The following is a 21,908-nucleotide window of genomic DNA, read 5'->3' as shown; positions in this document are numbered from 1 at the left end:
AGTAGCGTTGGATAATGTCGCAGAGGGTCCCAGCAGGCTACCAGGGACGGAGGAGGAAAGACTGACTGCCTTGTGCCCTGAAACCTGGAGAGAACAGTTTAGATCCGGTGCCGGAGCGGAGGCAGAAGGAGCCTTTGAGGTCTGCAGCAAAGGACTACTGTAATGAAAGCTGTGATGAAGACAATGCAGTTACTGGAGGGAGAACAGGGCCAGGAGACATCCAGCATTCCTCAAATCACTGAAGTGGAGCCAGTGACCTTGCAGTGCTCCGGTCCTATTCCCACTGCAGCTCCCATGTCCAATTAACTTGGCCTCAAGGCAGGTCAAGTTGATTCTTCCGGGTCATCATCACTTAATTCCAAACACCCCCACCATTCCTTACAAGTAAAATGTTCTGCAACCAAATAACTGAGATACTTCCAATTTTTTAAAAAACATATACTCAGTCTGAATCACACTATATACTATGTCAGGAACTGAAGACAGGAGCAGGTGAAAAATAGATGACCGCATTCTATGCACAAATACACCGAAGACTGATGGAGGGAGAAAATCATTCCTGACACGGAGACACCAGGCTACATTCGAATCTATTTTCTGACAGTTACTGAAATGGTGTTTTAGGGCAGCATGGCTACAGGTGATTTCAGCCTTTCTTGGACAGATGACTAGGGGAGAGCACATCTTCCACCTAGACATTCCAGTCTACGTCATTCCACCAACTTCTCAGGTATCCCATAATGCAGCGGGGTACCAACAGCAACAGGACTATGATGATGTGGGATCCACACCTCTGAGGTCATAGGAAGTGAACTGATGATACACATGGCATTAATGCAGGAGTCTGCACAGGCATCTGTGACAGTTTTTAAATTGTTTATTGGAAATTATATATATATATTTAAAATCCACTAATTATTTTGCCATACAAGAGCAAAATTCAAATAATATAAATATTTAACATTTTGGTACAAAATTAATAATATGGAAAATAGAGGCAAACCAACCAAGAGGTAAAAAGTTTATAACAATAACACTGTGTATAATAACCATCTTCTACTCAAGTGACCATCCAGGCGCATAGTTCATTTTTCCCTTTATTGACATTTTTTAAAAAAGATAGCCCTGCATTGGAGCACCAAAAAGTTTTTTCCTTCCTTTTTAAAAGGTTGGAGACCTTTTATTTACAAATACTCTTCTCAGTACCATTAGTCTGATGAAGGAATCATCTAGCAACTTCCTTCTTAAAAAAAAAAAAAAAAAGGAAGTGCCTTCATATTTCCTTTGAATTTAAATCTGTTCCACTGAGTCCTAAGCACAAATAAAAAGATGAACACAGTTTAGGAGAGCTCTTTCAGCAAATAAATAACTATTCCACAAAAATATTGTTGTAAACAAGATCATTTCGTTGGCCGGAGACACTGCTGTTTTTACCCAGTGGCAAGCTTAAATAGTTCTTAGTACAGACAGGTGGGGTATATGTGGCCCAAAGCAAATGGTTATTCAACTAAGAAAAATTCATTATAAAGCTGCTTTGTCAAAATGTGCTTTTGTTCTCTGCAGTTTTTTTTTTTTTAATTGGTCAGAAAACTTAAACTGTAATGATCTATAACCCTGAATCTACTCTGAAAGCTAACTACAACCTAGAAGGTCTGATGCGAGAGTTTTGGCATTGGTTAAAAACACTAAGTTACCTAAGCAATGTAAACAAGCCTCAAACTTCAAAATAGAAAAAAAAAAATGAACAAAACATATCTGTAAACATTAAGTAGCTACCTGCTAAGAATGACGAACATCATCCAGTTGTATGCACTGAGAAACCCTTTGGGGCTCTGTTTCGCATGGTTTTTACATAATCTTAAGAAATAAGACCTCGTTAGTTTTTCCTAACCAGTGCTTGTGCAGTCAAAGGTTTTACAATCACTTCAAGTCCTTTTGCTGACGCCATGATCTTGGCCTTCATAGAATGTCCCTAACAATCAACATCACCTGATTCTTTCTGTGGTGAGCAAAGGTTGTGTGCATCGTGGCCACATTTTTATCCCGCTTCGTAAAATAAGCGTAAATGACTCTTAGATTTCAGCTACATCTCTGATGACAAGAAACAGGCACTTTACACGTACTTTAACCCTCATTCTGACAACTTTTCTATCACTTTTATTTTTATCTTATTCCGCTTTGAAGTTTGAAACATTTAAAAGTTAAAGAGCATCCTGATAGTTATTTGAGAATGGCTGTTTTAGGCACTACAGCTTTGATTTGGCATTTAATGCTGTCAATTTAAAATGATGAACTTGGAACAAAGTTCTGTGGTTCATGACACTCTGTTACGGAAGAACAGGCTACATCAGTGCAATGATTTAGACACTAAGGTTTCATTCTATCAGTTGTGAAGAAAACTTTTATATTCTATCGGTCCTTTTGAAGTCTCCTCCATCTAGCAAATCACACTCAAATAACTACCTTAAAAATATGGACCAATATTGAGTATTTTAAAAAGTTGAAAAATTAATTAAGTTAAATCATCATATTCAAATTAGCAACGATTTCTGTCTAGAGGAAGGCCCTCTGGGCAATAAACTGACTATGTTTCATGTCATTTTCCAATATTTGAAACAGCAACAAAAAACTAGTTGGGGCTGAGCTAATGCCTTTTCTAAAATTCACATCAAACTTTGAAAAGGGGATGTCAATGTATTTTAAATGACTCCCAACACTATGTAGGTAAAACAGCTACATGGACGAGACACTGAGTTGGCTGTTTATAATCAAAGCATGCACATTTTTTTTCCCTACACCTTTTAAGAACAAGAGACTTTTTTAAAAGCAGATTCATGTACATTTTCCTATGCCAGTCTTTCTCTGCCACCACCACCTCTGCCCATTGCTCTTTAACAGAAATACACTTGTCTCCCTGGTCAAACAAGACATTCATTTCTTTGAAATGCTGTGCTATACATTCGCTTGGTATTTTCCAAAAAGAGTTATTCTAACAGAACCAAGGCTTCTTCAGAACTTCTCTACTCCCCAGATATATATGGCATGACTTGAATTTCCCTTTAGTTCTGTTTCCATTAGTATAAACCTTTTCTGCATATGAATCCCTTGAAATGCATTTAGGTGATGAAGTAGGTAAGTTATACCAAATAGTTCTAGAATCAAAGAAGTATTCTGATAGACCAGGCTATCAAAATATTTCTTTCATCTTCTTTTGTATAGACAACATTGAAAGGTTTCCATCCAGGTTTGGCTCAGTGACAGTGAAAACATACAACATTCAAGTACATTAGACAAATGCAGCCCTGCAAGGATAGGTGTCCATATAGGTCAGTCTGCAGAGGAGAACTATTTTAATTAACCTGCAGTATAACTGACTGAAAAACCCCTTTGAGATGTTTTTTACTTTAGGATCTGTGGCATCCTTCCAAAGGTCCTGCAGATCTTGAACATGTCCATGAGATGTCATCATTTTGTCATAGATGCAGGGGTGATAGGGAGCTTTGCCTTCCCCAGAGAAAAACACATGGTACTGTGGTGCTATCCCCATTTTATTGGCACAGAGGCCCATGAACACGTCGTCTATGTAAAGACTGGAATTGAGTGTCTGGGACGCCTCATAGACTTTGGCGGCCACATCACCGGAGATTATGTAGGCGGCCCCAGCAGTATAGTCAGGGTAAGCCGGCCACTGGTACATTTCGTAGGATACATAGTACTTGCTGCTCTTGTCTCTGACGGGAGGGGCTCCCCGGTGAACACGGCCGACCCAGAAGTCTTGTACACCCATTTGTTCTAAACTCTGAAGGTATTCAATAAGATTTGGCATGTGAATAAATATGTCATCGTCAGCAGTCATAAGGAATTTGGCATGGGGACAAAAAGTATTTGCCCAGCTGAATTGCAGGAGTAGTTTAAGAGTAAGATTGTAGAAAGAATCAACAAAGTCTTGCTGAATTATATCACTGTACATCTGATCTTCCCAAATCAGTTTTCTCTGCAGCTCTTCTCCCTTCAGGGGATTAGGAGTTCCTAAGGCAAACAGAGTTTTGATGTTGGCATGAAGTTGAGACCGAACATACTTCTCGTTGCCCCACGTTTTTCTAATTGCAGATCGTCGCTCATAGTTCTCAGGAGCAGTCTTTACAAACAGGAGGAGGAGGACGTCTTGTGCTTGGCACTTCTCTTTGTGGTTAATCAAGTATCGGAAACGGGCCCCATCTGAGCTGCGCTTGAGAGATAGGGTATCATTCACAAAGTCGTAGCTGTTGATGAGGTATCTGTAAGAGTAGGACTTCATGTGGCTCACAATGTGGTTATCGAACGGTTCCCAAAAAAACATGAGGCTTAGTATAAAACAAGTGGCGAATAACTGAACAAACTGCCATTTTTTGACTCTTCTGCCACTAACAAACATTCTCATGTCCACCCAGGTCTGTTGTTAGTTAGGACTGGTTTGAAACAGGCACCTGCTTCTTTGAGACCAAAGAACGTGGTATCTGACAGAACAGATGTCCATCTTAATATACGCTGGTCATTAAAAACGGACAGGGACCTTCTTGTTTCACAAACTAATTTCTGTTAACACCATTTCCTCTGAGATGGCCAAAGAATGGAACACGCTCTGGAACGAGGACACCGGCACATCAGCATTTGTCCACACCGGCATCCTGACCGGGTCTGGAGAGTGGCCTCCGGCAGCTCCTCCACACCCGTCTCCTTGTGGACATTAAATGTGACCTATTGGAGTCAAGAAGAGAAAAGAATTAAGAGGGAAAAGGTTATTGAGTTATCAAAAAGAAACTAACCCTAATTCCTTAAAACCTACTCCAGACTGACTGATCTGAATGAAGGGTGATGAGGGAGCTGGTATTTGGCAGGGTCCTATAGGTGTAAGGTCTTTTAAGTACAGGAAAGTGGGAAAACTACACTGTCTTCCCATTCTGGATACTGAGACCCTATTCTCCTCTTGCTCTTAAAAACAAACAAAACCTCCAAAATGGCTATCATCTTATAAACTTGAAGTTTGAATTTCACAAAAGCGCATATCCGTGATAGACTGAAAATGAAAGAAACTATAGGAATCAAGGCAAAATACTAAATGCAAATAAAGTTTATAGAAGTAAATATCTAAAGCTTATTCCAGATAAGGCAGAACTAAGTTAAAAAAAAATCAAGAGTCACAATCAAAGAGTTAAGATTGGCTTCTCAGAAGCATAGTCTAAACTCTGTCAAACCCAAATTAGTCTGCTACAGATCTATACAGTTGTCTTCTTTCTGTAGCTTTTGCATTTGAAAACTCAACAGGTATCTCAAATTTTACCTGTTCTAAGCTAGGAAGCACCAGGATGCAGCCACCAAGCTCTGTCTTTGTGATCAGGCAATGTGAGCTGGCTCAGCAGCTTACTATTGGTTGTACTGCATCCTGCATCTAGCCCAGAGATCTGAATAATGGAGATAATGCCCAATGCAAGTTAAATGGAACTATACACAGATATATGGAAGGGAAGTAGATAATTACCTAGCACATAGGGATCCTCAAATGCCATTTAAAAAAAAATATTTATTTTATTTATTTGAAAGAGTTACAGAGAAAGGTAGAGACAGAGAGAAAGGTCTTCCATCTGCTAGTTCACTCCCCAGATGGCCGCTACGGCTGGAGCTGTGCCGATCCGAAGCCAGGAGCCAGGAGCTTCTTCCGGGTCTCCCATGCGGTTGCAGGGGCCTAAGGACTTGGGCCATCCTCCACTGCTATTCCAGGTCACAGCAGAGAGCTGGACTGGAAGTGGAGCAGCCGTAACTAGAACTGGCACCCATATGGGTTGACAGTGCTTCAGGCAAGGGCGTTAACCCACTGCACCACAGCACCAGCCCCTCTCAAATGCCATTTTTAAAAAAGTGTTTATTTGGAAAGTCAGTTAGGGAGATGGAGGGAGAGACAGAGAGATCTTCTATCTGCTTGATCACTCCCCAGATGGCCACAATGGCTAGCACTAGGCCATTGCTGAAGCCAGGAGCCCACAGTTCATCTGGGTCTCCCACGTAGGCGCAGGGGCCCAAACATGGACTATTGTCCACTGCTTTTCCTAGGCCATTAGTAGGGAGCTGGGTCAGAAGTGAAGCAGCTGGTACATGATTCAGTGCCAATACGTGATGCCAACATCACAGGTGGTAGTTTGACCTGCGATGCCATAACGCTGACCCTCAAATGTCATTTTTTTAAAAATAAAGATTTCTTTCTTTGTTTCTTTGAAAGGCAGAGTGACCGAGACAGAAAACAGAAATCTTCAATCCAATTAGTCACTCCCCAAGTCCGTGACAGATGCGGCTGGCCAGGCTGAAGCTAGGAGCCTGAATCCCATCCTGGTCTCCCATGTGGGTGGCAGGGGCCCAAGCACTTGAGCCATCATCAGCTGCTTTCCCAGGTGCATAATTGGGGGGTGGAACAGCCAGGACTCCCAGTTCTCCTATATGAGAGATGGTGACACAAGTGGTTTAATCTGCTGTGCCACAACACCGGCCCCTCAAATGTTATTTCTAACCCATTCTACTGTCTTCCCACAAAACCCGTTATCGCTATTTTCCCATTGTGCTGACTGCACTTCATTCACCTATGCCAGAGCTCTGAAAGTCCTCCTCCACGCCTATATCCAATTCTTCAATCCTGGGAGTCACTCCTCTAAATCCCTCTTCACCTCTTTGCCTCATCATCCTTTCTCTCCCAGACTGAACGATCCCCTGGCCTGTCCATCTTCCACTCTATCATCAGAGTATCCTTTGTAAAACTCAGATTTAACCTGGCTCTTAACCCCTTCAGAGCCTCACCAATTGCTAGTGACAAGATGCAGTCTAGTCATGATTTGGCATGACACCCAGGACCCTGTTTTATTTTTATTTATTTTTAAGATTTATTTATTTGAAAGGAAGCGTGACAGGGGTAGGGGAAGATCAATCTTCCATCCGCTGGTTCATTCCCCAAATGTCTGCAATAGCCAGGGCTAAGCCAGGCTGAAGCCAGGAAGCCTAGAACTCCATCCTGGTCTCCTAATGTGGGTGGCAGGGGCCCAAGCACTTGGGTCATCTTTTGCTGCTTTCCCAGGTACATTTGCAAGGAGCTAGATTGCAAATGGAATAGCCAGGACTTGAACTGATGCTCATATGGGATCCTGGCATCACAGGCAGCAGCTTAACTCACTGCACCACAATGCCCACCCAGCCTGCCAGCCATTCATCCATCCATCCATCCATTTATTTTACCATATCATTTTGGAAAGATTTATTTATTTGAAAGAGAGAGAGGGACAGACAGAAAGAGATCTTTCATCTACTGGTTCACTCCCCAAATGCCCACAACAACCACAGCTAGGCCAGGCTGAAGCCAGGAGCCAGACACTTTATCCCATGTGGGTGGCAGGAACCCAAGTACTTAGGCCATCATCTGCTGCCTCCCAGTACATTAGCAGGAAGCTGGATCAGCAGTGGAGTGAGGACTCAATCCAGGCACTCTGATATGGGCTGCGGGCATCCCAGGAGGCAGCTTAACCCACTGCACTACATTACCTTCCCAGTACCACAACATTTGACAAGATCAAATCATTGGCTCAGAGCACAGCCACACCTGCCATTTCACATGCTGTGTCCTCTGCACCAGTGCCACAACCTGGCATGCTCTGTCTTCACCGATAAGTCGTGTACTCGTCCTCAAGTCTACAGGCACCTTTCTCTGGGAAGCCTGAACTTTGCAGACTGTGTGCCTGCAGAACGGGCCTAGCTCAGCCAAGATGCCTTTCCTGACTTCAGGGTCTTCTCGTCCAGTTATATTTCCCGTCTCCCATGTTTGCTTCCTATCAAGGTGAGCCCTGCAAAGGCCCCGGCATGCAGATGTCCAAGAAGCACAGATTAGAGCCAAGCTCCAGTGAGACTTTGTCCAGAGATAATCAGCATAGGTAACACTTTATCCACTCAGGCACAGATCTTTAACGTGTAAGCTCCACTTAGCAAGGCACAAACAGTATTGTAAGAAAAAGGGCAAGCAGATGAAAGCAGTAAGTGCAGGTATCATTTTGTGTAACACTGAGTTCTGTGTGCGCATTTGGGGTCACCGTGTACAATGCATGACGGTGCTTCACCCTCACGAAGGCAGCAGAGCCTCCTAGGCCTCTTGATCTAAGGGACAGATCACTGAGACAGGTGGGGTGTTTGTAAGCTGGATGCTCTACAGGAGGCTGGGCAAGGCGGCAGGAAGCTTCAGTTCCTGATGGTGGCATCTGCCCAGACTTCTCAAAGTCACTTCCGTTCCAAGGGGTCAAGTCCTCCCAGTCTTTCCACAGCGCTCCCCCAAAGCACCAGCCCCTGAAGACCGAAAGCAAGGGCCCCTCCATCCCTCCACCACACATCTTGAGGAACCTGGAGGCTTAACACAAGGGAGCAGACACAGTAAGCATTTAAGAATTGCAGAAGATGGCTTCTCAGTGGAAACCAATGTGCAGTTTCTTCTCTAGTAGACTCTGGGAAGGGGGCGAAGTAGAAAATAACCTTTGGAATCTAAGAGACCACAAGCAAAACCAGCTTCCTATTTGTGTACAGCTGTGCTCAGCAAGTTCCCACGCCAGCTCGCTCTGAACCTACTTGCTTGTTGACAAGTCTGAGCTGCTTGCTAGACCGTGGGCCCCCAAGCCCAACCCCCCCCAGAACCCAAATGTGCACCTGACTCACCAGCAGTAGGTACTAAAATCTCTCAGATGAATCAGGGTCTGCTACGCCTCTAGCTGCTGCGAATATTGCTACTGCAAGTGAGCAGCAGCCCATAATATTCGTTTTACCCACCACAATTTTTTCCTGTATTTTTATAACTGTTCCAAGTTGACCTCCCCAAATCAACAGGTTTTCTGAAAAATGCAAAAGAACCTGCCCAAGAGCCAACAACCCACATGAGTTACTTTGTTCAGTGCAGCCTGTGAGGTTCTAAAATGAGATTCTCTCCTCCCACCCATAGCACTGGGGAAGAGTTAGGAAAGGTAAACTAGGCGTCTATCACTCACAGCTGTACTTCTGCAACACGAGATCACCTGGATTCCTCCAGACCAACAGTCACTGCTAGGGCTTTCCCAGCCGAAAACAAAAGCATCCCCCTTCCCCACAACTGCATTCACAGACTGTGGGTTAACAGTGCTGCCCCCGCCCCGGCTTTGCTGGCGGAGACCACGCACACACAACCGGCGCTCACTCTTCTGGCTTCTTCTTTAAGGCACGTCTTCCAGCTTCTGCATTCAGAGTGCAGGAGAAGGGGCTGGGGAGAGACCCACACCCCCGCCGGCCGATCTGGCCGGAGAACAGGCCAGGCCTTACAGGAAACACAGCAATCCCAATAATGAATGCAGAGCTCAGCAACCGTGCCCAGCAGTGCTGTGGGTGCAGCTCGCTTTGTGCGCCTGCTGCACGGGGCAGTGGCCAATCAACAGACTGCAAACGCCAGGGCTGCCCCTGTTTGGGGCCACTTTATTGTGCAACCTCGGGCAACCCTTACCCTACTCTGATTTGGTGATTTAATCTACGAATGAGGGACAAATACCAGTGTAATGTAACCAAAGGGAAATAAAAATTATAGATGACATCAGAGTCTGCTGAAAAGATAAAACAGAATCACAGGTGAGAACAGGGTAAAGACTTGCTCGGAGGGAAATATGCAAATATTGGGAATGGAAGAAAGGAACAGCTGTCCTTCGTATTCTTTTGCTAATAGGAGTAGTTAGAGGGGACAGCAGAAGGGAAGGTGCTGGACACCCACCCACACTGAACACTGGTCAGCCTGGCGCTGTGCCCGTTATTCAAAAGAAGCTTTCTTCCTGAAAGCTTTGCTGAGAAAACTAAAGTTGGTGTACCTAGAGGTGACGGGATTCCCTAGGATAACCCCTGATTTTCCCCCCGCCTCCTTTACCCTTGTTCATTTGTTTGTTAAGTCTGTTTTTGGGATCCTGAAATGTTGGACAAAACCTGCCATCAATGGTAAGGTTTTCATCGAGATACTTTAAGGCCAAGTTATACCACCTCAGTCTGCCATGTCTCAGCTAATCCTACAAGTACCCGAGTATTGACTGTGTGCATTTGTTATGTCAGGTATGGTAGGAGATCATACTATTTTATAGTCTCCATTCTCTATTCTCCACTTACTATCTTTTTGAGACAGGAGTATGGTTTCCACATAAAAAGAGTTCCCAGTGACAGCAGTGGGCCCATCACGGTCAGGTCCATGTATTGCTGGTATGAATCTGAGTGATGCCTCCTCTGGGCACCATGAGAGGTCAGCAAGGCTCGGACTGGTCAGAGGGTTCCAGGAGGACCTGAGGATGACCAGACCGTAGGGGGCTTAGGAGGAGGAGCAGTCATTGTTTCAGGAGGAAAATGTTAAGAACTGAATATATTTAGAAGCAGAGAAGTTGGGGCTGGCTTAAATCTAGCAGAAAGAGACGTGCTTAGTGGACACAGAGGTTTCTGTTTTTGCTTGTAATGGTGGCTGTCTTGTTCAGTGTTAAGTTTGAGTAAAGGGATGGAAATGGCAATGTGGTCCTGGGGTTGCAGAAGACCTGGATATCAGTGCCCTGCAGTATAGCTTCCTCTGGATGCAGGTGAGGTCGGGGAGGCCTAGGCGTGGGCAAGACAAGTGGGAAGGGAAGAAGGATAAAGACCCTTTCAAGAAAAGCAAAATCGCAGCAGTTCCTGGTGAATGACCTGAGTTGGGGAGTAAGCAGGATGAGGAGAGCAATCCAACTGCCGGCATTGTCGACAAAGGAGGGGAACTGCCTGCCTAAGCTAGGGCTGAGGAGAGATCACCTTGGTTTTTGGTATGTGTTGAATCTGAGGTGTTGGAGGGACAAGATACAGATGTCCGGGAGGAAATCTAAGACTGGAGTCAGGACTTGAGATCCGGTGGGCACTCTGGGCATGCAGATGGCAGATCCCAGGACTACAGGCAGGAGAAGAACATGGGAGAGATAGACAGAGAGGCCTGAAGGGAAAAATAGGAGGTGACGGAGAAGAGGGAGGAGTCAAAGGATAAAGGAGTCATTCTGAAGAGCCAGTTAGTTCAGCAGGAACTTAAGATGGGTAGAGTGTGAGCGGTGCAAACAAGACCTTCATCACAGGGCTCTAAGTGTGGAAGGCAGACACTGACGGAGAAGTCGGATTGGTGCTGGGAGCTACAGGTGGGCCCAGTGATGGACCCAGCCCCATCTAGGGAATGAACTTTCCAGGAAGAGAAGCAACGCTGAATCTGAGATTTGAAGGCTGATGTGATGTACACCAGGGGAAGCTAGCAGATTTTAATTTTAAAAGGCATACACTCTTGTTTCTGTCTATATATTTCTTGACCACTATTTCTGACAACTATAATATACTCAGGACCCTCAAAATGCCTGTGGGCAATGAAATGAAAGACAAGTTCATTTTATTCAAAAATATTTTAAATCCATGCATACTTTTTTCATAATATACATTTTCCATGAACTCTTTGAAGATTCCTATACCCATGGATTTCAACATTTTGTACGCCAATATGCACTTAAAAAAACATTTTTAAATGGGGGTGGGGAGGTGGGTCCCATCTGCAGGTTCACTACCCAAATGCCCACAATGGTTGGGCCATTTGGGCCATAGCCAGGAGCCAGGAACCCAATCCAAATCTGGGTGGCAGTACTTGAGCTATCAACATTGCCTCCCAGGATCTGCATTACCATAAAACTGGAGCAAGGAACCAAACCCAAGCACCCACTCCCCACACTTATTTTTTAATTCCATTTGACTTTTAGAAGTACTCTCATGATGAGAATACTCTCTCTGTCACACACACACACACACATCTGAAATTAAGTTCATTAACTGAGTTTAATCTTTATTAAATGCAATGTATACTTCTATTTCTTTTTTTATTTTTATTTTTTTTATTCTGGACACTTGAACCTCCTAGAGTGTTGCATGAACCATTAATGGAATGTGTCCTGCAAATCTGAGAGACAATCTAAATGGGGTCAGAACTCTACTATAAAATGATCCTATTTCAGTGGTTGCCAAAACAAAACCAACTTTGAGAGTCTATGTATGTAAAAACCAATTGGACAGAAAGCTGATCAATTAGAAGAAAACTACTTTAACCATCCATCCTAGTCCTGTTTTTTTCTTGAAATAAAATACTATATAGTGAAACCTACAGTTTTCTATAGAAGCATGGAAGGTCTCAGAAAACATGACTGAATTGGTGATTGCATTCATTTCAATGTTCAGACTAGCCCCAGGAGTCATAAAAATGTGAATAATCCATTTCAAAGTGACATGCTTATAAAGTATGACTAGTAAAGCTCTTCCATTAAGTCACAGATTTTATAAAAAGCCTAAGTACTTTATATGTTTACATGTAAACACTTACTACTTAATGTCCCATGTGAGAGGCAATTTTTGGTTCTTATCCAGGTATAACTCAAAGGAGGAAAGGTGAAATTTTCTGCATGAGGCTGACCTTGTGGCCTAGTGGGTAAAGCCACCACCTGCGACACTGGAACCCCTTATGGGTGTAGGTTTGTGATCAGGCTGTTCCATTTCTGATCCAACTCCCTGCTAGTGGCCTGGGAAAAGCAGCAGAGGACAGCCCAATTGTTTGGGCCCCTGCCACCAATGTGGAAGACCCAGATGAAGCTCTAGGCTCCTAGCTTTGGCCTGGCCCAGTCCTGGCTGTTGCAGCCACGAGGGGAGTGAACCAGCAGATAGAAGCTCTCTCTCCATCTCACCCTTTCTCTCTGTAACTCTTCCAAATAAATGAATGAATCTTTAAAAAATTTTTTTTTCTGCACTACCTTTATTTTGTATTTCATTTGTTCTACATTCCTGGCTTCTTCTTTTTAAAAAAGATTTATTTGAAAGGTAGAACAACAAGAGACAGACATGGGGCAGGGGGATATTGGCCATCTGCTGTTGATTCATATCCCAGATGGCTGCAATCATGGGGGCTAGGCCAGGCCAAAGCCAGGATCCAGGAACTTCATCCTGGTCTTCCACAGGGTGGCAGGGGCCCAAGTACTGGGACCATCTTCTAGTGCTTTTCCTGGCAAATCAGTAGGGAGCTGGGTCAGAAGTATAGCAGCCTGGACTTGAACTGGTGCTCTTATGGGAGATGCTGCCATTACTAGTGGCAGCCCCTCCCGTCTTCTTGAGATCATCTCTTCTCTATCAAACATAGCAAGGGCCAGTTCTCAGTAGCCATACTGCTTGTTGAAACAAGTCAGGACTAAAATGCCCCAAATTTATGGAAAGGCTATTAATTTGATTCTCGTGGATTTTTCTTTATAAATTAGTTAGGGTAATTGGTGCTGAGAAACACAGCTGGCTCTTTTTCTACTGCTCAATGATGGATGAGGCAACCTGAAATTTGAATTTACAGCTCACATTTTAGATGTGAAAAATTAGACACTCTTCAATTGTTATATTTCTCTTTAATTCAAATTTGAGTGTTTCCAAAATAAAGCTTATATAAAAAGGCAAAATTCTACCCAACAGCTGCCGTCAGGTGTTTTTGTAATTGTGTTCAGCTATGAAACTTTAGTTCAAGCCATGGGAAAAAATAAGAAGCCATTCGGAGTTACTATCCTTCCATGAAGAATACATTTACAGAGTGAGTTCTTGATTCAATGTTAGCTGAAAGTTAAATTCAATGCTAGTTGCAAGTTAAATTATAATGTAGCAAGCTCAGATATGGGGGAGGGGAAAGCTGGATTACAAAGTCTACAGTGTAGATTCAGGTCCAAGATCCACCTACCTCCACTCTGCTGTGTGTTTCCTTCTAAGTTAAACATGGGTATATATTTCTGTTTGCTAGTTACGAGGAAAATAAAGACAGGGAAACGCCCCCAAAAAATAGGTTGAGGCAGGCCCCTAAGCCTTTACTAAGGAAACCAGTGGCATGAGATTATGCAGTATTATTCTATTTTACAGGAGTTATTTTAAGTCACTAAGATTTCCTAGTAACCAGTTTGATTATGTAAAATTTGAAACACAGGTGAAACACAAAGATCAAACATTTGCTTTTCTAAGCTTGCCTTCTATAGGTCTTTTTGTGACATAGTTGTTTGGGCTGACAGGGCTGCTGGCTCTTTTAAGCACCTCCCTAGTTAAGAAACAAACTTCTCACCCACTCTAGCCGTAGTTACCAAAGCGTCCCATGTACTGCACATCAGGCCCTGGTCTGAGTGCTCCACACACACGATAGCTCCCTAAGCCTCACCACAGCCTATCAGGGAGAAGTGATCTCCCTACTGTGCATAAGAAACTGAAGCACTGAGATAACCGGGTTCACCATGAAACAGCCATCAATTCCGGACCTCATGGCAACTCACCAAGCTGCTTATCCCCGAGTTCCTCCGGTGCCCTTCCCCCCTGGCACAGCTCTTCCTGGAAGGGCAGGGCGGCGGGTGGGGCAGGGCTAAAAGCAGTAATTCACACAGGCAAAGTATGTGCCTTCCCTGTCAGAGGTGGAGGGTCATTTCTGCTTTGCTTCCACCTGTATTTTGTTAGCTCTTGCTCTCATTTTCCTTGGACCATGGCCTTTTGCTTAGCCTTGAGCCCTGTCTTCCCTCCTACTTTTGCTTGGTCCCAACAGCACTAGACAACAGGCAAAAGTGACTTTACCAGTCTGTGTCCTTTGGGTAGACATAGTCTCTTCCCCACAAAGACTGGAGTGGTCTAAGGATAGGAATCTCAAATGGCAGAAGGTGGAGGAGGGGAGAGAAGAAAATAAACATGAGACCACTCAGAGAGGATGTTTTAATCAAGCATTAGATGAGCAGGTACTGGATAAAATGAAAGTTGAGGGATTGTACACACACACCCCAGCCCTGGAAGAGCTGCTACTCTTCTAATAAAATGCTGTATCAAAACTCTTTTCATGTGTAAAGGCAGGAAAAATTCAAAGTTGGCTCATAAAGTGACAAGAAGTGAACATGATCAATAGATGTAAAGCAGGTATCCATGGTAAGGTTTACAGCCAGTGGATGAATGGGAAATTCAAGTTCAGAGGCAGGTGGCCTCCAGTTGAGATACCAGCTGGGACACCTGTGTCCCATAGTGTGTATGTGCTTGACTCCCAGCGTCCCGTTTATGCAGATCCTGGGAGGCAGCAGGTGATGACTCAAGGAGTTGAGTTCCTGCCACCCATGTGGGAGACTTGGATTCAGTTCCTGGCTCTTGGGTTGGGCCCCTAAGCAGTTCAAAGTTATTTGGGGAGTGAATGAGCAGATGGGTTCTCTCTTTCTCCCCTTTCCTCCCTCAAATATATAAAAAAATTTTTTTTAGAAAACTTCCATGTTCACTGATCAATAAGTTTATTGTCAAGAATACATACGTACTCCTCTATTGTGATCTAAAAAGGCTGAAAATCCCCACCACTCCCAACCCCACCCTGCCGCCCATCTAGGACACAGTGACTGCTCTATCTGGAGCCATGACATGACCAATGTTCACTCAAGCTGGGAGCTCCAAGCATTCTTGAGAATCCTCAGGATGACTCTGCCCCTGGAAAAACTGGCCAAAGTACCTGGATTCGGTCAGGGGAGCGGAAGTCTGTGTAAACTGTCACCTCTATCTCTGATGCTAGAAACTCATGTACAAACCAGGCGCTGTGCGAGGGAAGAGCTCTTCCCTGAGATGAGGGAAGGGGGAAGAGGATGGGAATTGAGGGAACAGGTGGCAGACGAGCTCGGCCTAGAATAATGAATAAAATTCAAACACGGTGTGGGGAGGAAGGGAGAAGATAGCTCTGGAACAGGGGGAGGGACAACAGCAAGAGCATTTAAGGTGGCTGAAAAGCATGGGATGAAGAGAGCAGGAAGAAAGACAGACTACTGCAGGAATTTTTGAAAGCACACAAGAGAAAAGTTGTGGCTTGGAATGGGAAATCAATTAGTTTTTCGAGAATGGAGAAGATGGGAAAAAAGGAGATTAGAAAGGTGAGCCAAGTCCAGTCATGATTCAGAAACTGGAGGACAGTACAACCAGTTTATGTCTGTTGTCTGGTGGTTCGTATGTTCCAGATGGCACATTATGTTTAGAAACAACATTTGATTGAGGCTTTATAAGACACAGTACAAAGCCGGCGCCGTGGCTCACTAGGCTAATCCTCCGCCTTGTGGCGCTGGCACACCGGGTTCTAGTCCCGGTCGGGGCTCCGGATTCTGTCCCGGTTGCCCCTCTTCCAGGCCAGCTCTCTGCTGTGGCCAGGGAGTGCAGTGGAGGATGGCCCACGTGCTTGGGCCCTGCACCCCATGGGAGACCAGGAGAAGCACCTGGCTCCTGCCTTCGGATCAGCGCGGTGCGCCGGCCGTGGCGGCCATTGGAGGGTGAACCAACGGCAAAGGAAGACCTTTCTCTCTGTCTCTCTCTCTCACTGTCCACTCTGCCTGTCAAAATAAATAAATAAAAAAAAATTTTAAAAAATTATTAAAAAAAAATCTTTAAAAAAAAAAAAGACACAGTACAAAAAGGAAAAGACGGTGTGAAGTGTAAGAGGTACAAAGAACGTGTTTCTCTCTTGGTTGATAAACATTTATTGCACAAAGTTAAATGCCATTTACGAAGCACTGTCTGTTCTCAGCATTTTGCTGGACAGCCTGGAGAGAAGGGGATGTCTACATTTGATTCATTCAGTAACATTAACTCATCACATACCACGTGGTAGCCAAGAGCAGGATGCTGGAAGACTTCAGAGACGTTGCTGGTGTAGCTTGTCTATCGCCAAGTTGGTAAATGCTCCATCTGGACCTGATGGAAGCGGGAGAGAACAGAAAGACAAATAGTTAGAAACTTGAACAAAAGTAGATTTAAATTCTGCCTCTTCCCTTTACTGGGTATACGAACTGGACTGGTCTCTGAACTATGTGCCAGTGTTTCCCGAGGACCACTTGATGTAACTTATTGATAAGGTGCGGTTCAGATTGGATCTCTAGAAGTTAGAAATTGTTCGTGTATAATTACCAGGATGGGTCAGTTGGTAAACAATTACTATTTTTAGGGCTTATTTCCTTTTTAAAATACTATGCTAGGAGTGGGCATTTGCTTAACAGTGAAGACAAGGCTTGGGACACCTGCATCCCATGTTGGATGCCTGGGTTTGACTCTTCCGACTCTAGCTTCCTGCCAGTGAAGCCCCTGGGAAGCAGCAGTACTGGCTAAAGTAATTGGGCTCCTGCCAACTATGTGGGAGACTTGGACTGAGTTCCCTGCTCAGCTTCGGCCCTGCCACAGTGGAATGAACCAGAAGATGAAAGCTAGCTCTTTTTATCTGTCACTGTCTCCTCTGCCTCTTTTTTTTTTTTTTTTAAAGACTGATTTATTTATTTATTTGATAGGCAGAGATACAGAGAGAGAGGAGGAGAGAAAAGAGGAGTGAGAGAGAGGTCTTCTATCTGCTGGCTTACTCCCCAAATGGCCCCATGGTCCGGGTTGGGCCAGGCCAAAGCCAAGAGCCAGGAGCTTCATCCAGGTCTTCCACGTAAGTGCAGCATTCTGCTGCTGCCTTCCCAGATGCAGTAGCAGGGAGTTGGATTGGAAGTGAAGCAGCTGGGATTCAAACCAGAACCCATATAGGATTGCTGGCCCTGCAGGGGGAGGCCTAGCTATCTATGCCACAGTGCTGGCCCCCTCTGCCTCTTGTTTAAAAAAAAAAAAAAAATGAGGGGAGTGCGTTGGTGCCAGCAGCAAGATGCCATTTGGTATAACCGCATCCCAGATGGGGGTGCCTAGGTTGGAGTCCCAGCTCCATTCCGGACTCCAGCTTCCTGCTAATACACACCCTGGAAGTCAGCAGGTGATGGCTCCAGTACTTGGGCCCTACCACCCAAAAGAGACCTGGATTGAGGTCTGGGCTCCTAACGTCAGGCAGTCCCATTCCTGGCTGTTATAGGCATTTGGGAGAGTGATTCAGCAGCTAGGAGATCCCTCTCTCTACCTTTCAAATGAATAAAAATAAAAATTTATGTAAAAAAAGTATTTAAAAGAGAGTTATGATAGAGGAGAAAAAGAAATAAAGTATAAAATCTTAGGTGGATCTTAGGCTAATAGTAATTTTGAGACTTTGGGGTTTTGTTGCCTGCAGACTTGGTAGAACATTCTCTTCTGCTTAGAAAACTGGCTTCGGAGGTTACAAACTTTACCATGGAAGATAAATCTTAGTTATTGCTCAAAGTTGGCTTCTGACTTTGCAGCATTAAAATGTAAGGCAGTCACTTTTGTTTATTTCTCATTCACATCTCACTTTGATCACATTTCTTTAAATGTGAAGAATTCTTATACCTCATGTATTTACCAGGGCATATCTTTCAATAAGTTCATGGAAAAAATAAACTTGTCTTTCAATTCCATTTTCCCAGGAGTTTTTGGAAGCACCCTCACTTCAAAATAACAGATAATGACTACTATAAGGAAAACATTTAATTCTAGATTTACACTGTTCTTGCTACTTCATTGCTGAAAGAGATTTGATGTCAAGTGGCCGAGCTCTTTTAACAATTTGTTGTTACTCAATTTCCGGAACACAGATACAATTAATTCCTTTCTCAAGATCATTCTCACACTGGCATAAAATCACAGCTATGGAAGTACTGTCCCCCTCCAAAAAAGACAGAACACATCTTAAAATACAAAGCCTAGTTGAGCATATGCAAAACACCCCTAAAACAAGGTTCATTTTGTTGTTTTGAGAAGAGACCACCTCCTTCCCAATCTTCTGTTCCTTTCTATCATATATTGTGTTCTGAAATGTACAACTGGGCCTCACAAAGAACTTGACCTTCTATAATTTCAAAGTCACCAAGTGCAATGATTCTAGCCAAAGTGACCCATTTAAAAAGATGACCCATTTAAAAACCCTTGAGTTATCACTCAAGCTGTTCTACATTTGAGAATTAGAGAGCTGTCTCCTTTCCCTACAACCTCACCATTTAAATATCTTCTATGAACCAGGAAATGTGATCTCCACGTAAATGAAACAGACTGCGACATTTCTACCTGACTGGGCCTGCCTTTTTCTTTTGCAAATTCGTTTCCACCTACTGAATATTCTTTGTCAGCAAAGCCATTCTACACATCAATAGGCACAGCTGAAACCCAGCTCGAGCCCTGTCGGTCCTAACGCTGGCCCATCCTAAGGGGTCAAGAAGGGCCCCGGAGACCGAGATGACCAAGCTGAATCAAGCCACCCTCAGCTCCATAAATACTCCTGGGGAGGAGAGGCAAGGGGCAGGAGACAGGTTTAAGTATATAACGGAAACATTTCAGGTGTTGGCTTTATCTTGCTTTAAAAGCAAGAGTTGGAAAAAAAAAAAAGTTCTCTTTCCCCCTAGTGACAAGGCATCAAATCTACCACCCGTTTCCTGTGAGAAAGTTAAAATGTGCGTTTCTCATCCCTCATCATGCTTTCAGAAAGTTCAGCGCGCTGCTAACTTCAACTACCTTCCAGCATCCTTTTCTGGGTCAGTGTCAGCTTCTCCCATTCCACTCTCCCTTCCCCCATAGGGACCGGGCAAGGTTTCCCAAAATAAAGGCGCGCAGGAACCAATCCAGTCCTAATGGCTGTGCTTTCATTAGAGAATTAGCCTAAATACAAGCCACCGGCCACTGCAGCGGTTGCAACTTCGGTGCCCTTTAAAACGACCCGTGCCCAACGAAAACCAACACTGGAAAAGAAAAAACACAGTGTGGCCAGAGTCAAATCCAACATGTATGGCCCCGGAGCAAGCAAGCGACCGCCCCGTTAGGATGCAAGTTAAGATGCCGCAGAGCGAAGCCAAGAGCAGCCGCTGCTCGCTTGCCCCCCTCCAGTCCACTTCCCCGTTTGCGCTTCCCCAGCAGGAACTCGCCGTGAGCTTCCCCGTCAGCCAGTTTCCTCCTTTGGGCTCCGAGTCCGCTCCGCAGCCGGGCGGGGGCGGCCAGTCTGGAATCCCCGGCCGGACACCGAGGCCGCGGAGCCGCGTTCGCCTCGCCGCTCCCGCGTTCGGGCGGGTCCCGGCATCGCGGACTCCCCGGGGCGGGGGAAGCCGTCCCCTCAGCCCCACCTGACGCACCTGGGAGGTGGCTCGGCGCCGGGACCCGGACGCCCGGTGCCCGCGCCGGCTGGCCGGAGCGAACAAAGGCGCCCCGGGAAGCGATCGCGGCTCCCTCCTCGGACGGCGGGCAGCCCTGCCCGGCGGCGAGAAGGGCCTGCCTGCCCCGCTTCCACACGCCGGGCCGCCCGGGGGCCGGGAGTCCTCCCCGCCGCGCGTCCCCGGCCCAGCGCACATTCTAACCTGACGTCCGGGTGCCAGCCACGTGAACGAGTGCGCCTTCGCCTCCCGCCACCCGCGCCGAGACCCTGGCCCGGCCCGAGCACAGGGGACTGAGTGGCGAGAGCGGTCCGGGCGAGGAGGCGCGGCGGGCGGCCCGGCAGGCGGGCAGGGGCGGGGCGCAGGCCGGGCGGCCGCGGCCGGCAGCCTCGCGGAGCACCGAGAGGCGGCCCGCCCGCTCGGGTCGGCGGCACAAAGAACCCACCGCGCTGGGGCTCGGCGCTGCTCCCGCCAAGCGTGCTAGCACTTCCCCATTCCTCGTTCCGGAAGGGAAGGGAGGCCGCGTGGCCACCCTCACCGGGGCCCCGCCGGTCACGACGCGGGCGGCTGCACAAGGGCTTGCGGCCGTGCGCTCGGTCGCGGCTCAGTCCCACGACAGGGGGCGGCCCAGGGCCCCGGGTCCAGAGGCGGCGCCCAGGGGACCGCGGGTGCGTGCGTCCCGCGCCCGCAGCGGCCACTCAGCGCCGGGACCCCTCTCCGCTGAGTAACGGGCGCGTTCGCCGATCATCTTATTTTGCTTTTCTCGAGCAAGAGTTCTCGGGGCAGGCGAGTCCTGCTCCAGGGGTCCGTGTCACTCGCCAGAAGCCTCCCGCTTCCGGTAAGTAACAAAGGAAGGACACTAACTCACGGCTAACCCGGGCTGCACGGCCCCTTTTTTTAAAAAATCGGCCCCTCCTCCGCGGGCCGGCTCTCCCGGTGGCTTTTCGTCCCCCTCGGTGACCGGCGTCCTTCCCAGGGGAGCGGCGGGCAGAACTCACCGCGTCCGAGTCCCCGCCGCCGAGCGAGAGTCACACTGGGCTCCAAGCACAAAACTTGGCGGGCTTTAAAGCTGGGGCGGGGGCCGGGCCGCCGGCGCTGGTGCGGCGCGCGTCCCCGGCGGGGAGCGGGCAGGAGCCGGCCGGATGGGGGCGGGCCCAGGCGGGGGCTCCGGGCGAGGGCGCGGGCGCGGGCGCGGCGGCTGCGAGCTTCCCCGCAGCGCGCTCGCTCCGCGCAGCCCTGAGCGTGGTCACGGCCCGGCTCGCCCGGCACCGTCTGGCCGTGGTTGTGAAGGTGCCCGCCCCGCCCCGGGCTGTTCTCGCCGGTGGGTGTGGGCTCCGGGAAGTGCTCGCCCGCGCCTCTTCAGGTAACTGACTTCATTTACTCGGATGACCCGCCGTGCGCCGCCAGCCACACGCCTGTCCTCTGCGAGCTGCGCGGGACCAGGCGATGGCCAAGGAGAAGGGAGGATATAAGTAACACCCTTGACGTATCGGGTTTGGGTCCCCAAATACTATTCAACGTCCCGCCTCACCCCCGTAGACCAGAACGCCCGCGGTCCACGAGGGTCCTCTTTTGAGCGGTTTTGTAACTTCATGTTCGTGCTTTAGAACACAATTGAGAAGCAAAAGAGCCCAACCCAGGACTTCAGCAAGGAAAACGCTTCGGGTTTGTTACTGTGAAAGGAGTGAGTTAGCCCGAGCTTAAAACTGTGCATTGTGGGTTGGTGTCTCCGGCTCGACTTTAAGGACGCCTAGAACTGGCCTGCAGCCTCTTTGTCAGTGAGGCGGATCTTTTCTC

At 46.7% G+C, this 21,908-nt stretch overlaps 2 protein-coding genes across 3 annotated transcripts in view; one reads left to right on the top strand and one right to left on the bottom strand.

Moving 5' to 3' along the window:
- Positions 1–21,908, top strand: part of MCF2L2 (MCF.2 cell line derived transforming sequence-like 2) — a 256,883-nt gene that overhangs the window by 172,036 nt on the left and 62,939 nt on the right. The window lies entirely within an intron of this gene.
- On the bottom strand, positions 859–21,211 carry B3GNT5 (UDP-GlcNAc:betaGal beta-1,3-N-acetylglucosaminyltransferase 5). 2 transcript variants are annotated; one of them, XM_062210318.1, is made up of 3 exons: positions 21,110–21,211; positions 16,702–16,794; positions 859–4,737 (listed from the first exon to the last, which is right to left on the bottom strand). In XM_062210318.1, the coding sequence occupies exon 3, from the start codon at positions 4,418–4,420 to the stop codon at positions 3,287–3,289; it is 1,134 nt and encodes a 377-aa protein (XP_062066302.1). In that variant the 5' UTR covers positions 4,421–4,737; positions 16,702–16,794; positions 21,110–21,211; the 3' UTR covers positions 859–3,286. The 2 variants fall into 2 exon arrangements, with proteins under 2 accessions (XP_062066302.1, XP_062066310.1); XM_062210326.1 differs by lacking the exon at positions 21,110–21,211 and adding an exon at positions 20,316–20,411.

Source organism: Lepus europaeus, chromosome 2 (genome assembly GCF_033115175.1).
Source record: "Lepus europaeus isolate LE1 chromosome 2, mLepTim1.pri, whole genome shotgun sequence".
Taxonomy (NCBI): domain Eukaryota; kingdom Metazoa; phylum Chordata; class Mammalia; order Lagomorpha; family Leporidae; genus Lepus; species Lepus europaeus.
The sequence above is the reverse complement of the archived record's forward strand: the minus strand, read 5'-3'. Positions and strand labels throughout refer to the sequence as shown.

Bases quoted from the DNA above. Each gene is read 5' to 3' on its own strand.
- B3GNT5 (XM_062210318.1), bottom strand. From the start codon at position 4,420: ATGAGAATGTTTGTTAGTGGCAGAAGAGTCAAAAAATGGCAGTTTGTT.